The 15588-nt window shown below is 40.2% G+C and overlaps 2 protein-coding genes across 2 annotated transcripts; one reads left to right on the forward strand and one right to left on the reverse strand.

Moving 5' to 3' along the window:
- Positions 1-372: 372 nt before the first annotated feature.
- FGB (fibrinogen beta chain) lies at positions 373-6816 on the forward strand. Its single transcript, XM_036382200.1, has 8 exons — positions 373-447; positions 1980-2183; positions 2933-3116; positions 3697-3924; positions 4507-4620; positions 5154-5276; positions 5463-5748; positions 6309-6816. Exons 1-8 carry the CDS (start codon positions 373-375, stop codon positions 6535-6537), a joined length of 1443 nt encoding a protein of 480 aa, XP_036238093.1. The 3' UTR covers positions 6538-6816.
- A 1782-nt stretch (positions 6817-8598) lies between these two features.
- FGA (fibrinogen alpha chain) lies at positions 8599-14893 on the reverse strand. The gene is made up of 6 exons (XM_036382199.1): positions 14843-14893; positions 12949-13077; positions 11922-12105; positions 11482-11627; positions 9777-10815; positions 8599-9415 (listed from the first exon to the last, which is right to left on the reverse strand). Exons 1-6 carry the CDS (start codon positions 14891-14893, stop codon positions 8667-8669), a joined length of 2298 nt encoding a protein of 765 aa, XP_036238092.1. The 3' UTR covers positions 8599-8666.
- Positions 14894-15588: the final 695 nt, after the last annotated feature.

A 15588-nucleotide genomic window follows, 5' to 3' on the forward strand; every position in this document is an offset into this window, starting at 1 on the left:
TTTTCCTTTGGCCATTCCCTTTTCCAGCTGCTTTAAAACACTTGTGATTTTTGAGAAAATGATAACCTTGTGTAATCTGAGCAGGAGGTGCTTTTAGGGATCTGAACATGTATTTGATGCCAGCATCAACAGAGGTCTCTGGGACATATAGATAAGAGTTTTCCAGAGGAATTGCTCAACAACTGCTGTATTCAGGCACAGAGTGAAGAGTTGAATATTAACAGAGACTCTGATTGCTCAGAAGGGTTGACCCTATCACTGTGAAGCTGGAAATTAGTGCTGCTGCATATATATAAAAGAACAGAGGTGACCTCTCCCTGTCAGAGCTGATGAAAAGAGAAGATCACTGAGCTGCTCAAGCAAGCCAGCACCATGAAACTGCTCCTGCTGTTCCTGCTCTGTGTGTCCTCCGTTCAGTCCCAGGACTCTCTTGACTATGACGAAGAGGTTGTAATATTGATATTAATTAATAATTAGTTATTAATAATTAATTTAATTTAATTGCATGCATGACTTCCTCATCTTATGTGAGTTAGCTAAATTAGAAGTTGTGGGAAAAGATAATCCAGTGCATATTCCTTTTGTGATTGAATTGTTCAAAAAATTAACTTTTTATATGTAACCCCACAATAGCTATTTTCTGAGTTTGGAGATATTTTCTTCCTATTTCTTTTTCTGTAGGGAATGAAGAATGTTGGATGGTAAGATTAGTTATTTAGCTGAATTCATTTAAGGATACTAATTTAGCAATGTTGACATATGATGTTACAGACAAGTAGTATTTGGTATAAAGGAGTAGAAGTGTGTAATAAATCACGTCCTGTCTCAAAGACAGTAAAATCTTTTCTGAAGAGTCAGTAGACATTAAAAAACTGAAACTAAACAAGCTACCAATTTATACAGCTTAACACTGGAAATTAAGAGGTAACAATTGCAAAACAGAAGGAAAAGCAATGAGAATCAATATAAAATAATGGTTTAATATATATTTTTATTTAAGTAAAATATTTCAGTGGGAAACACAATTTAGAATTTTGGTGCACTTTTTTATTATTTGAAAATCCCTGTAAAAATTGAATTGGTCAGACTTTCTGAAAATCTGACCACTTGTGTCTGCACATTGACTACTATAACACTAATGTGTTAAATAATTTTCAGCAATTCTGTGTATTGTATGCTGCTTATTTTTGAAACTCCTTGAAGCCTCTGATGCTGGATCCTTTCAAATGTTTGTTATTTGGAGCTAAGTCTCAGTGGGATTGGAAATGGCTGTAGGTTTTGATTCAGTAGCTCAAACAACTATTAATTTGAATGGTTTTGTGTGAAAAAATGCTTAGGGACCAGGCCTGTTTTCCTTGCTCATCCTCCTAGACTTTGCTGTTTCTGCCAGATATGGGGAATTTATGCATCATAGAGCTCTACAAACCTACTCTGAGAAATGTTATTAAATGGTTTTCCTAATTTCACCAGTTAACAGCTGGTATGTGGCTTGAGACCTGATGATGTATTTGACTGTAGCATAATTTTCTGAGACCTTACAAATATTCCTGTACCCCAGTAAAAAACTGGGACACCGAAAATGTCCTGCTGAATGCACTTCTTAGCCCCGCGGATGTCTAATTACTTTTTTTTGTAGCCTACTACTTCAAGTTTCATGGCGCTTAGTAGCTCTGAACTATGTAAGATTTATTCCTTGGTCAAAATTGGCTATTGAAATATTAGTTTACTTTGGTTTGAAGACTTTTTAGTTTATCTATGTATAGGTATGAAGAGCGTGACTAGTCTTACAAGGGAGGGGATGGCAATGACTTTTACATAATGTCATATAACATTTCCATTATGGCTTTTTCATTCCATTCCCTGGTTTTCCTTGCTGTTTAAAATACTAAAGAGTGCTGAATGGATGCCTTCACCCTGTGCAGCCCGTTTTGCAGTAGCAATCCCAGATTCAGAGAGTTTGTCTCTCCTTGGCTGTGCAGGATGAGAGCCCCGTGGTTGACGTTCGGGGCCACCGACCCCTGGACAAAAGGGTTGAGATGGCGCCGGCGCTCCGGCCCGTGGCACCTCCCATCAGCGGGACCGGGTACCGGCCCCGGCCCCCGAAGCGGGGGAAGACGGAGGAGAAGAAGGAGCGGACCGTCTATCCTGATGCCGGAGGCTGCCAGCGTGCGCTGGACGAGCTGGTGGGTGTCTGGCTGCTGAGGCAGCTGGTGACATGTTGCCCTTTCCTTCTAGGGCACCCGACACGGAGTTTGCCTTGCCAAATAAAGGACGGCCATTCATTTAAAGCAGTCCAGCTTTTCTTCACTCTGCTTAGGTTTGCTGGGACTGCATTCAGAAGGGTGATGTGTCAGAGTCCATGGGATTAGCAGCGGAGTCAGCCTACTAATGACAAGATGGGGGGATGAGAGTTGAACTGTAAACCAGGAAAGGAAGTATCTCTGGGTTAGCTTGTGCCTTCTGCCTGGTTTTGCATAGGTAACTATTCAGGACAGGAAAAACCTCTGCAGAAGCGCTGGATTCCGTTTCAGACAATCTTAAGGAACCCTAGGGACCAAAGAAACCCCATCCACCCATGTCTTTCTTAAAATTCATTTCAAAATGTAATTCTACTCTAACCTCAGTCACTGCTGCAGCTCTTACTGCATACTGCATATGAGCATGCTTGACACCCAGCACACCCCTTGCTGCCTTGCCATGATCCCTGCTGGAAAATGCAAGCTGTAGCAATGCTGAGAGGCATCTTAGTGACTGAGCACAAGTTTGAATGTGGAGGTTCTCAACAAAAAATGAAGTTTGTTAAAGTTTATCTAGATGCTTAAATACCTGTTCTCTCATTACAAACTCTTTGTTGTGTTCAGAGGTATGGCTGGTCACTGATGGGACTAGAACTTCTTTACTTATATTCACAGCACTTTTTCCTTCTTTTAAGGGAGTGCTGTGTCCGACTGGATGTGAGCTGCGAACTCTACTGCTAAAACAGGAAAAATCAGTGAAACCAGTTATTAATGATCTAAAAGTTAAAGTGAACTCTCTTTCGGAGAGCTCTTCAACTTTCTTTGAATATGTGACTGTTCTAGAAGATAAATTGGTAAAGAGGCAAAAACAAAGAAAAGGTATGCTACTTCTGTGAACTACTAGTGTAAATGGTATTGAAGTTTTATTGGCATTCCTACAATTACTTTTTAGTAGGACTTCTTAAAAAAATTAAAAATACCATAGACTATCTAGCAAAGCAGGATTCTGTGACCATGACCTTTTAAATCTTAAAAAACATCCTTTGAGAGAGGCGAAGGAATGGATTTCATGCTAAGGCAAGATTCTTATGAGGCCTTTAAATATACATCATTCACGTGTTCCCCTTACCTGTTTTCCTATGTCCATCCAATCCATTTATGACCAACCTCTGGACTGGCACCATGGCTCTCCAGAAAGAAGGGAATTACTGCTCTTTGGCAGTGTAAAGCACCAGTGATAATCCTATTAGCTAGCAAAGAAACAACAGTACACATGGACCACTTCCCTGAGAGTATCTGCATAGTTTTTGCACACTGTGGAAAAGTAAGCAAAAGAAATGCACTTCCTGACTTCCTTCCTAGTGGCATCTCAAATTGTACTTATAAACTGCTCTTCATAGTTTCCTAACAGGGAAATATGTTGAAAACTAATCTGCTTTTCATCTCTTTGCTCTTCTAGACAATGATGATTTACTTGCTGAGTACAACACAGAAGTGGAATTGCAGTATAGTTATATAAAGGATAATCTGGACAATAACATCCCATCTAGCCTCAGGGTCCTTCGTGCAGTTGTGGATTCTTTACATAAAAAGATACAGAAACTGGAAAATGCCATTGCAACCCAGGTGGACTACTGCCGTTCCCCATGTACTGTTTCCTGTAATATTCCTGTGGTTTCAGGCAAAGGTACTTATTCAACTCTAATGACATCTTTTCTCCAATTTATGTCACTGTGCAAATTGATAGATGCATCTGAAGCCGCACAATTGATTAGGGTATTAGGAAAGATGGAAATCCTAGATGAAAAAAAAAAAAAATCTTTTCTGGATTATGCTGGTCAGACCAAAGATCCTCTTACCCAATATCAGTCTTCGTAAGTGACCAGTTGGATTTTAAAGAAATATGTGCTTCAGGGCCTTTGTAAGGTGGAAGTGATACTTTTGTGACTATCATAGCTGTACTCTTGATTTCTTTCAGTCAAGAAAGGTTCTTCTTTCAAAAGCTTGTCTAGTTCAAGAAGTCATTGTAAGGTGTACAGTGTTGCATCACTTAGTTTGAAGTTTCAGAAATTCCTCTTTGGAAAAGCTGCATCGGGCAGTATTCTTTCTTCCATGATTCTTTCACTTGATGTATTACAGAAATCAAAATGAAAGTAAAATATTATCTATAGACAATTAAAAATGTTCCCATATAACAGCAAACCAAAAGATAAGAAAACTGTTCAAGTTCACAGATCTTTCAGTACTAGTCTCTGTTTTATTCTTGCAGAATGTGAGGATATCATCAGAAAGGGAGGCGAGACATCCGAAATGTACCTCATCCAGCCAGATCCTTTTGTCAAGCCATACAGAGTGTACTGTGACATGGAAACAGACAATGGAGGTTAGTGTGAAATAACTATGTTGTTATAATATTGATTTACCAATGCTACCAAAAAATAAAATTAGTAATTTGTATTTTATACAAAGAAATATGAAATTTTATCTTTTGTAATTACTTGATAATTAAATCTGATTGGCTTGTTCAGAGAAGTCTTGTTGAGGTCATCTGCTGATGCAGAATAGGATACTTCAATAGTGAAACTGGAAATAAATTGTGTATGTATCTTACTATGACCATCATGGATGGTGCATAGGTGGGCAGAGAAGGACAGCCTGGCTCATTTCTTATCCTGTCACTTGACAAAAGACCAGGTCTGTCCTTCAAGTTCTGCTTTTTCCACCTTTCCTTATGAAGCAAGGTTCTACTTAAGTGTGAGCAAAAGGGGCAAAGCTGAACTCAAAAGCAGTGAAAGGACCGGCTGCAAGGAAGCCATATGCTCCTCTGGTCCTGAGGTGAAGTTAAAAGGGCTGTATCTTAGTGTCAGATGCTCCTTTTGTACTGGTAATTTAATCTAAATACTCTTGCTTCTGCAGGCTGGACTCTGATTCAGAACCGCCAGGACGGCAGTGTTAATTTCGGAAGAGTATGGGATCAATATAAAAAAGGATTTGGAAATGTTGCAAAGAGTGGAGGGAAGAACTACTGTGATACACCAGGTAAAGCACTGAGCACAAAATGCAAAGAGCTGTTCTTACTGAAACCATTTTCTTCTATTTTTTGAAGCTCTTAGATATTTTTAAAATTAACTAATCTGCTCCAGCAGACCTATAGGCAAATAATAAAGTTGCCTTGAAGTATATTGCAAAGTCTGTTTCACAGAGCTCTCACTTGTTGCTTCTCAGGTGAATATTGGCTTGGAAATGACAAGATCAGCCAGCTTACCAAAATAGGGCCCACTGAAGTTCTAATTGAAATGGAGGACTGGAATGGTGATAAAGTATCAGCTCATTATGGAGGTTTCACCATACAGAATGAAGGAAACAAGTATCAGCTTTCAGTTAGTAACTACAAAGGCACTGCAGGCAATGCACTGATGGACGGAGCTTCCCAACTGCATGGAGAAAACAGGACAATGACCATTCACAATGGCATGTACTTCAGTACTTATGACAGAGACAATGATGGATGGTATGTAGTCGCACTAGACATTTAAAATAAAAATAGAGCTGGATATATAATATTTCTGTAATTTGCCATTAGTTTTCACAGCATTTTGTAGCATGTCAAGATATGTTATGTCCCTGCAAGTGACCAGCTAAACTTGCTCAGTATATAATAGAGCACTGTATCTCTAACCTGTGCTTAAAACCTGATTACATATTCATGAATAAAGGAATTGTTTCGGTTGGGGAGACATGCATTTCTCATTGCTTTATATCTTTAAATTTCATTGATATTGTACTTATCATTATGAACTGCAAATAACCACAGTTATCAATCAGTAAACTAAAATGGTATTCCCCAAGAAGTGCAATTAAAATTTGATTTTTCTTAGCTGCTTTATCTTCTGAGTGCACTGTGTAGTGCTTGTGATGGTCAATCCTTTATAGAAAGTTCAGAGAGGACTAAAATTGTTTATTATGGTTTGAAAATTTCAGTACACAGGCAGGTATATGTACTCTGTTGATCTGCTATCCTGTATTACAGATGTCACTCTCAATGCCTTTTTATTTTTTTCCCCTCATCAGGTTGACTCAAGATCCAAGGAAACAGTGCTCCAAACAAGACGGTGGTGGATGGTGGTACAACCGCTGCCACTCAGCCAACCCCAATGGCAGATACTACTGGGGAGGGACCTACAGCTGGGACATGGCAAAACACGGGACAGATGATGGTGTTGTATGGATGAACTGGAAAGGGTCGTGGTATTCGATGAAGAAGATGAGCATGAAAATCCGGCCATACTTTCCACATTAACCATTATCAAAATGTACAGAATCAGGAGTTTGCTTTTAGTATTTGTACATGGTTGTCTTTTTAGCATGGTGCTCAGTCTTATTTTTACATATGAGAACCCAATCTCTATGTACAACCATATTGTGACCTAAAGTGAAAAGCTGTGTCAAATATAAATCTAAATCTGTCCAATGAAAATAACTCACCAGTGTATTTTTCCCATTTTTCATTTGTGCATAAGACAGAATTAACTATTATAGAATAACACTGATAAAATAAAATCAACTTGTTTCACTCTTTTACAAAGGTCTTTTGTATCTTTTTTAAAGAGGGGGAGGATTATTTCTAAGTGTTTTCTATAAACTAATGAAATCTTAAAACTAAAGTATTCTTCATATTATTCTCAAGTATTCATGATCTGGGGAGAAGGAAATGCATTTCACTAAATAAGAGGTAGTTTTATTCTTTTGTATTATAAAAGTAATAGTAGCTACCTGTGTAACAAGTTGAGAAGGAATAAAAGTGGAAAGAGTATTGAACAAACCAGTAGGTGACTGGTCCCTTGGCTCAAATCCTGTTGCTGGATAAAATATGTCCTTTTCTGGGACCTGGTCATGTACTTGCTTTCACACATATGTGCTTTCATACAATCCCTATGATGGGACTGGAGTAATTAATGTCTCCAGTCACAGAGTAGTGGAGGTTGAGTATTCCATCAAACCTAGTAGTCTCTGCTCCCTTGAGCAGTCAAAGACAAGACTGCCCAACCCTGGCAGACAGGATGGACATCTCAAAGGGGTCTGCCTTCCTCCACAAAGGAAGGGACCCAGATCAGTAGGGGTGGATGGATCCCACCTGAAACCTTTAGTGTTTATTTAATCTGTGAAGCCCAGGAGGACAAGAAAGAGACATAATGGCAGCTTCTTACTGGAGGAGCACATGGATGTTCAGCATCCACACAGGCAGGCTTCCACTGAGGCTAAGGAACAAAAACTTAATGTGCAAGTGGAAACCTGTTTTCTGAAAGCACAGACCCCCCTCCTCACACATGAGTGTAAAGATGTCTTTGCTCTTCAGCAATCTTTCTGAAAAGAGCAGACAGTGGCTGTATTTGAGAAGTGCTGAAAAAAAGGCTAAAAGTGAGCTGCTTTACCAGTATTTGATGATCTTCTTAAATGGTATGCAACACGTCAGTGAGATTAGAGGTAAGGAAGTTTGCTCATGCCTCTTTCTAGAAGCACAGAAATATTACTCAGTGTAAATACTTGTGTAATTTATGCCATAAAGTATAAAGGTAAACAATGTGGTCTTCTGTAATTGTGTGACCAATATAACTGATATTCCATGCAGCCAGTTTTTTTCTAGAAGATCCTTAGCACACACTGTCAGCAAGCTGATTTAAAACCCTTACCCTTAGAAGAATTCTTGTTTGGCATATGTGCTGAGAAATATTCAGGTAGTTCCTCATCTTGCTTGGTCTGGTTAGTCATAACCTTTTAGTGGTTGCTAGAAAATTATAGCCTGCTTTGGGAGTTGCATTTTGATGAGTTATCATGGAATTGTCTTATTTTGAAGCTACTAGTATGCATGATAAGCTGTCTAGGATTCATCAATGGGATGGATGATCTATGTCCATATTTATAAAATCAAAGCTTAGGAGATTCTTACAAGTCAGTCCTAAAATGCATGCATTCTTTATCAAAGTGTACTCCATGTTGGGTGTGTGACAAAACAGAAACCCACACCATCCTTGGTTCCGTCTGAGAGCTGGCTCCCACTGCTGTTGTACCCCCCTTGAAATGAAATGAGAGTGTGAATGTTGAACTTGCTTAGACTTTCACAGTCCATGTCAGGAGGCAGGATTGTGAACATACTTCTAAATATTTTTACTTCTTTAGTACCCCTAAACCAAAGTAAATAACTCAAAAATTTTTAACTCAAGTCAATGTGTGAGCTGCCAAAGCCATGGACAAAGTTCATATCAAAAGGGTTTTTAAATCAATATTTCCTTGTCAGTTAAAAATAAAATCAAAAAAGTCTTGTTGATAATTAATCATTTTTTTTTTATTTTTTAATCTCCAAATGTGCTCAGTTGCCTTCAAATTCACAGGATAAAGGTTCATCACACATACACATATAAAAAAATCTTTTCAACTTGTAGTCATAAAATGCATTAAAGGCCTGTCTTTTTGCAGGGTTTCTATGGGCCTGATTTTCATTCTAACAGTTTTTAGGGAATAATCAGAGGCTTTAAATGGCAGCCAGACTACACCATTTTCAATCTCGTAGGGGACATTGTACCTGGGGTCGTAGTGGCCGCCCGGGTAGTAAATGCCATTGAGGTTGGCAGCCTGGCAGCTGTTGTACCACCAGCCCCCCCCATACATCTCGGCACAGTTCTCCTCCCAGTGGTCCTGGTCCCGGTCAAAGGTGCTGAACTTCATCTGGGCATGGGAGGTGTACTCGGTGCCCTCTTCCAGCCAGCCAGCCACCAGGGCGTCCCCGGCGGTGCCCTCGTAGGAGGACACGGCCAGGCTGTACCCCTCAGCTTCAGACCCTACCTGCACGAGATACTCTGCAAACACAGCATTCCCATCCCAGTCCTCTAACTCTACCCGCAGCACAGTATCATTCTGAGTCAGCAAGTGCAGGTTTTCATTGCCCAGCCAAAACTCTCCTCGCCCCCTGCCATCCACGCTGCCGAAACCTTTCTTGTAGTCTTGCCAGGTGCGGTTAAAATTCACTGATCCATCCATTCTTTGTTGGACCAATAGCCATCCTCCCAAAGTGGTCTCTTGGTCGCAATAAACTGACAAAACCTTATTGGATCCCGCTGGCTTGATTTTGAAAATGCCACTTTTGGCACCAGAAGTGTGTTTCTGGCGGATATCATCACAGTCTAAAAAAAAAAGTTGATCTGGTTTGACAGAAGTTATCAGCAAAATTTAATAAAAGGTTCAGAGGAATCCAAATACCAATAGCTCAGAGGAAAATTGTTAAACACGTCTTGGACTATGCTAGGTGTAGTGACAGGCAACATTAGAAAGAATTCAGGAAAGAAAACTTTACATATTTCTTAAATTGTGAATTGTCTATGTAATACCCGAGTATTAATGAAATATTTTCCGTTTTGTTTCTGAGGTGGTAACAAACAGACACAGTGCTTGCATTAAATCATCACACTGTTGTACTACAGTATCTAAAATCAATGTGTCAGTTTGGTTATGGATGGAGTTTGGCTCCATTACCTCAATAACTACCTTTCCCAGTGCTGGGTGTCCTTCGCTTCCCTCCTGACGATCTGAAGCTGCGTGCCTGAAAGTCTGGGGTATCCTCTGCACTCTGATCCTGTTCCAACCCACCTAGCTGCTCATTTATTTCACGGGTCTTTACTGATTTGGTTTCAAAAGTAGAGCCTCCCTTCTTGAAACTAGAAGAGCTGGTCGCTACAGTCTTGGAGTGACTTGCACTGCCAGATGGGAATCCAGATGGCTGAAGTCTTCCAAAGTCATCTTCCTCCTCCTCTCCTAAGTCTCCAAATTTGTCTTTTCCCCCATAAGCTCCTGTACCTATGTGGCTACTGCCTGTGCGTCTGCTGGTTGTGAAGCTGCTAGATCCACTAACGTGCTTGGTAGCAGTGGATGGAGAGTCAGGGGTAAAAAATGACTCTAGCTCAGGGAATACAGTCTCTAGCTTGTGCAAGCCATCTGCACCACTAAAATGGTAGGTGGTCCCTTCCCCTCCAACATTTCCAGGTAAATAGGCACAGTCTGAGCCATCAGAAGAGACTGTTTTCTCAAATACTTCTTCTCTAGGGCCATCAGGGCCAGAAACGACTTTTCTGGTGGTAGTTTTGGTGCATCTACGAACAGCGGAGGAGGTTTTGTCTTCCAGCCTAAGGGTTTCTCTCCCATGAGTGGGAATAACTAATTTGCTGGGGTATGAAGATTCATCCCCCCTTGCTTCTGCCGTGCCATACGAGCTGTCGCCTCGGGAGGGTTTTGTGTCTGCTTCTGGTCTTTCTAATACCACTTCCATCTGCTTGATGTCATTAATTATGTTCAGAGCTTGCATTTCTGGGAGAGGCTTATGCTTAAAATGATCAGGAACATTAGAGTCCTTAAGCGGCCTCATTTTCAGTGTGCTCAATGTGGTTGTTTGAAGCTCGGGGTGCAAGTTGATGGAGTTGGCTTGGACAAGCTGCTTCTGGATGTTGTCGTAGCTTTCTTTGTCCACCTTGTAATCAAAACTTCTAGCACAGGTTCCTTTGCAAGCTCGTATCTTAATATCAATGTCAACCTACATAACCAGAGAGAAGTAATTTAGTTAGGGAGCTTTCCCAACTTTCTCAAGCAAGGATATCTTCTATTGAACAGGGGAAAGATGAGAGCTGCCCTAGTACCTCCCACCTACAGCTGAGAGGGGAAGATTCTGTCATGGGGTTACCATTGCTTTCTCAAATGACCCAAATGATGGATTTCTGCTCTAGGAATCAAAATGAGCCTTTGATAAAAACCACTGTTTGTGCCATGACTTTTCCTTGCATTACCATCAGAACTGTCTGCAACCTGGGAACACATGTTCTTGTGCCCACCCTAGCTGTGGGCAGCAGTGGCAGCACTGGGGAGGGACAGAGCACAGCGCCTTTCTAACTACTCAGCAGCTCCTTAAAGGAGGAGAAACACCTCATACAGAAGTAGTTATCAGCAGAGGGAGCATCCTTGTGGCCTGGGAGAGAAGCAGCAGATGGGACTAGAAACTCACGTAACTCATGCTGGTTCCTACAGAGCAGAAGTAGAAAATCAGGATGGATAGGTAGCAACTCATTTGGGGATTTTTCTCAGCAAGTCAGGTCCTGTGAGTTGCACCATGTTTTCTCCCAGCAGGAGCACTGCTCACCATAATGGACAGATCCCCTTTCTGTAGCTAAGCAGAGAGAATGGGAAGTGCACGGCAGACACCTACCTCTAAGCGCTTCATCTCCACCACTTGTTCCTGGATGCTGCTCTGCAGAGCTTTAATTCTGTTCACTTGAGTGACAACTCTCTGCTTTAATGTCACAATTCTCCGTCTCAGTTCTCCTGACAGGCGACCGTAAGTCTCATCAAGCTCTGAAACAAAAATGCCTCACAGTCAGCTATGCCTATGTGCTTTTCTTTCCTAAATATGCCCTAAAATACTACATATTTTAAAATATGTAATTCAACACATAATTGAGAACATATTTCTCATAGTACTGAGCAGTTTAAATTAATTTTTGCTAACTAGTTAAGAGTCTGTTAATATGATTGTTCTGTTTCCTGATAATGATATTCAGTGCAGCCTGTACTTTCACTACATATGGCTTATTCACAAAAAAGTAGTAATTCTGTAGTGGATAATGAAAATGGGCCCAAGATACTCACCCTGAGCACTGTCCAGGTTTGGTTTTAGTGCATTTACAGTTTCCACAATTATCTGATTGGACTTCTTATAGTTGTTTTGATTATCTGAGAGCAGTTTCTTGATTTTTTCTATTCTTTGACTGAACTCCTGGTCCTTTTCTTCAATCAGTCCTTGCATTCTGCATCCTGATGGACATTTGGCACCCTAGAATTGAAAGAGGGAAATAACTGTGCTAAAATCCTCAAGAGTAAACATCTCGTACAATGGAATCTGTGAAGCACATACTCAGAAACCTGCTGTAACTGTGTGGTGTGGAACAAGTAAACCTTTAGTTTCCCCTCTCCTCTGTTCCTCATGGGTGAGATTTTTTTGTAGATACATATATATTTCCTAAAGGTCTGCTGTAAGAAGTCTGTCATCCAGTTTGAGGGAGGATGTTAGAGGCTAGCATTTTTATGTTCTGACAGACTTAAGTTCTTTGCCAAGAAGTCATCAAATAAATGTAGCGTAGAAAAGGACTGAGATGCAAGAGGCAAGAAAGCGAGAAATTAATAGTTTATATACAAAAACATCTGGTCAATTATTATGAAACATTTACTGAGCAGCTTGTAATCTGACTTCCTAAAAAATTAACTAGTGAGTGATTGTATGTGATTTCTAGCTACTTCTTATCTTTTTCTCACAATTCTCTTTCTGATGCCTTTATTTTATGAACTCCAAATGTGGCAATACCAAAATTCTGAAAAGAAACAACTCTTATGTTTCTCTACAGTGAGCCTTTGTTTACTTAATCTGTCTTTTCCAAACTTACTTTCTTTTCTCATTCTGCACCACTGCAAACTTCTCCCTGTTTATTTTGTATTCATTTTCCCCTTTTTTCCTTTGTTTCCCACAGGAGACCTGTGCAGGCTGTCCCAACCTGAAGTGTTACCTCGGCCCTAACGCTGAACCCGTGCTGGCCTGTGGCACCTGATGTAGTGCTCCAGCTGCTGATCCAGCTGCTGATCCAGCTGAGGCCCCCCTTTCCCCCCAGTGTCAATGGCTCACCCAGTCATCATCTGCACAGAAGGGCCAGTTCTTCTCAGACTGGCAGCTGGATGGGGACTTGTGCTCCACAATCCTGGGACCACGCACTCCTGCACCCCCCTGCTCAAAGGCAGTCTTCCCATCTTGTGCCTGCCAGCAGGAAAAAGGGGAGAAGTAAAAGCAAGATTCAGTGAACAGCTGTCAAGGAAGCAGAAACACAAAGCTGATGTCCTCACACAGCTGGTGGGTGGCAAGGACAGCTATCTGGTAAGCATCACACCCAACAGTGCAAGGGTTTTATTCCAACGTTTCTTGTAAGATATTATATTGCTTGTTTAGTGATGCCCAGGATGCTCAGGATACATTATGATAATATCATTCCACAGAAATAGTTTGTCCTGTGTGTAAATACGAAATTAACTTGAAATTAGACTGAAACTGGACAAGTAAAAATAAATACTTTAAAAATACTATTCCCATTATCTGCAATACTCTAAAATTCTTATTGTCACTTGACCACCTTCTGTCTACACAAAAGTAGCTTACAGATATATGATTTTTCCACTAGAGTTTCTGGTTTTAATCACATTTGCTAACTGGAAGCTTGTAACAGGGTTTTGCCTGACAGAAAGAGCAAGAAAGCTACTAACACAATTTAAAAAACAATTTCAGTGATGGACAGGTTTCACTGTCTTAATGGAAAGAAGAAAAATAAATACACTGAGGTTTTCTTCAAACCTGAGAAGAAAAAGTGATACACAAGTTAATTCCAGGCCAAAACACAATAAAGGTTCCTGCAGTGTTATCACTTAGTAAAAGACCATTTTTTTCCCTTTTTTTTTTTCATTAAAGAAACCCGTGTTTAAGATGTAATTAGGTCTGACTGGAATCCTCTGTGCACATTTTGTGCTTTTCAAACATTATAATTAATGCTTGAAAATATTAATGACTACTTATTATGATTGATGATTAATTCTGAAGCTGAGAAAGTGATCCTAATTCTAATCTTCAGGGTCAGAACCACTCTGAGGAACTGGAATGTTTTTATTAAAATCAGCAGATTCAAATACATTAGTTTGATTAATTAATGATTTGATCTGGCCCAAGTGCCTCCTAAAAGTAGCACATACATCCAAAAATGCCCTTTAGGCATTGACAACTCCAATATGACTGCTTCTGTTTTGTCCCAACTGCTTCATATAATTTCTGTCATTTGTTAAAACAGGCACTTTATTTAAAAAAAAAAAACAAACAAAACCAAACCGACAGTCACAAAGAAATATGTAAAGAATATAACATAAGAATATGGACTGAGCCCTCAATGGAGAAAAAAAAGGTTATATTAGCACAGTTGAAAATCAAGTTAATCTCCTTCCTTATCAAAGATTTGATTCTTACTTAGCTGTAGTTTAAGCTGATGTTGCTGCTACAAGAATCCTTGTTTTTAAATATGTCTTTCATAATAAAGGAATTGTGTGTCATTTGTAGGTAGAAGATCCTGCTGAAATGAAAGGGGCACGTTCCTATACTGAAATACTGTCCAAAGGAAAGCACAATTCATCCCAATAAACATGAAAATTCCTGAATGGCTGGAGCTACTAGCATCCAGCCAGTTATGTTTAAGACTTAGAGCATTACCTATGAATGTTTGAATTCACATAAATGGATTTGCTTTGCTGGTCTTGAAGCCTGGCAGATTCAGCAAAAGTGAGTTAAGCAAAACTATAGAGGGCTAGATACTCCAAAAGTAACTTCATCAGTGAAGTGTTACACTAAGCTGCTGCATATGTGTGTGCACTGAATTTTACAAGCTAGGTGATAGACAGAATTTATCTATCTCATGAATTAACATTAAATAAATGCTTACTATTCAAAGCAGAAAGATACAAAAAGAATCAAGTAAGCAAATTCATACCCAGGCTATGCTGAGGCACAGGAGCACACAGAGGATCCTCACAGGTATCATCTTCAGGAGAAGAGCAAGAACTCTGACTGAAAGGATGCTTTTTGCCAGTCTTTTGGTGCAATTTAAACCTGAATGTGAAGCTGAGATTAATCATTATGCTCCCTTCTGTTTGTAGAAAAAACACACCACATGCCCCCTTCCCCTTCAGTGATTACTTAAGGCCTCTTGCACAAGTTTCTGGTGTTATTTGCTCCAGATAAGTTTGTTCAACACCAACATGCGGGCAACACCAAGAATTCCAGGAAAAAATTCTGTCTAAAACTGTTTCTTGTAACTGGACAATCAACCAAGATGTGTGTCAGAGCTAGTGGGATCCAGCAGTGCTTCCCTCCTGGAAAACACACAGTCAGTGTGATGGGCGTTTGGCTGCATAAACAAAGAGCTGATATTTGAAAAAGGAAGTGATTGCTTTGCGTGCATGTTGGTGTTGAACAAAATATACTGAGGTCCATGGAGAATGTCCCCGTCAAACTCAAAAAAGCTCAATTTTTCACTCCAAAATAGACACAAAAGTCTAGTGAAAAATCACAAGCTTGTGATCTTCATGCTCAGGAGCACAGGAATTGCAGGCGCAATCATTGCGGGTTCTCCTTGGGCATGCAGTCATGGACTGTGCTTTACCACAGGATCGCGTATGATATTTCTTCCACTGAACCCCTTCTGCCTCACACTGAGTATGGGGATGGTGCTCCACA

The sequence above is a fragment of the Molothrus ater genome, chromosome 4 (genome assembly GCF_012460135.2).
Source record: "Molothrus ater isolate BHLD 08-10-18 breed brown headed cowbird chromosome 4, BPBGC_Mater_1.1, whole genome shotgun sequence".
In the NCBI taxonomy this organism is placed as follows: domain Eukaryota; kingdom Metazoa; phylum Chordata; class Aves; order Passeriformes; family Icteridae; genus Molothrus; species Molothrus ater.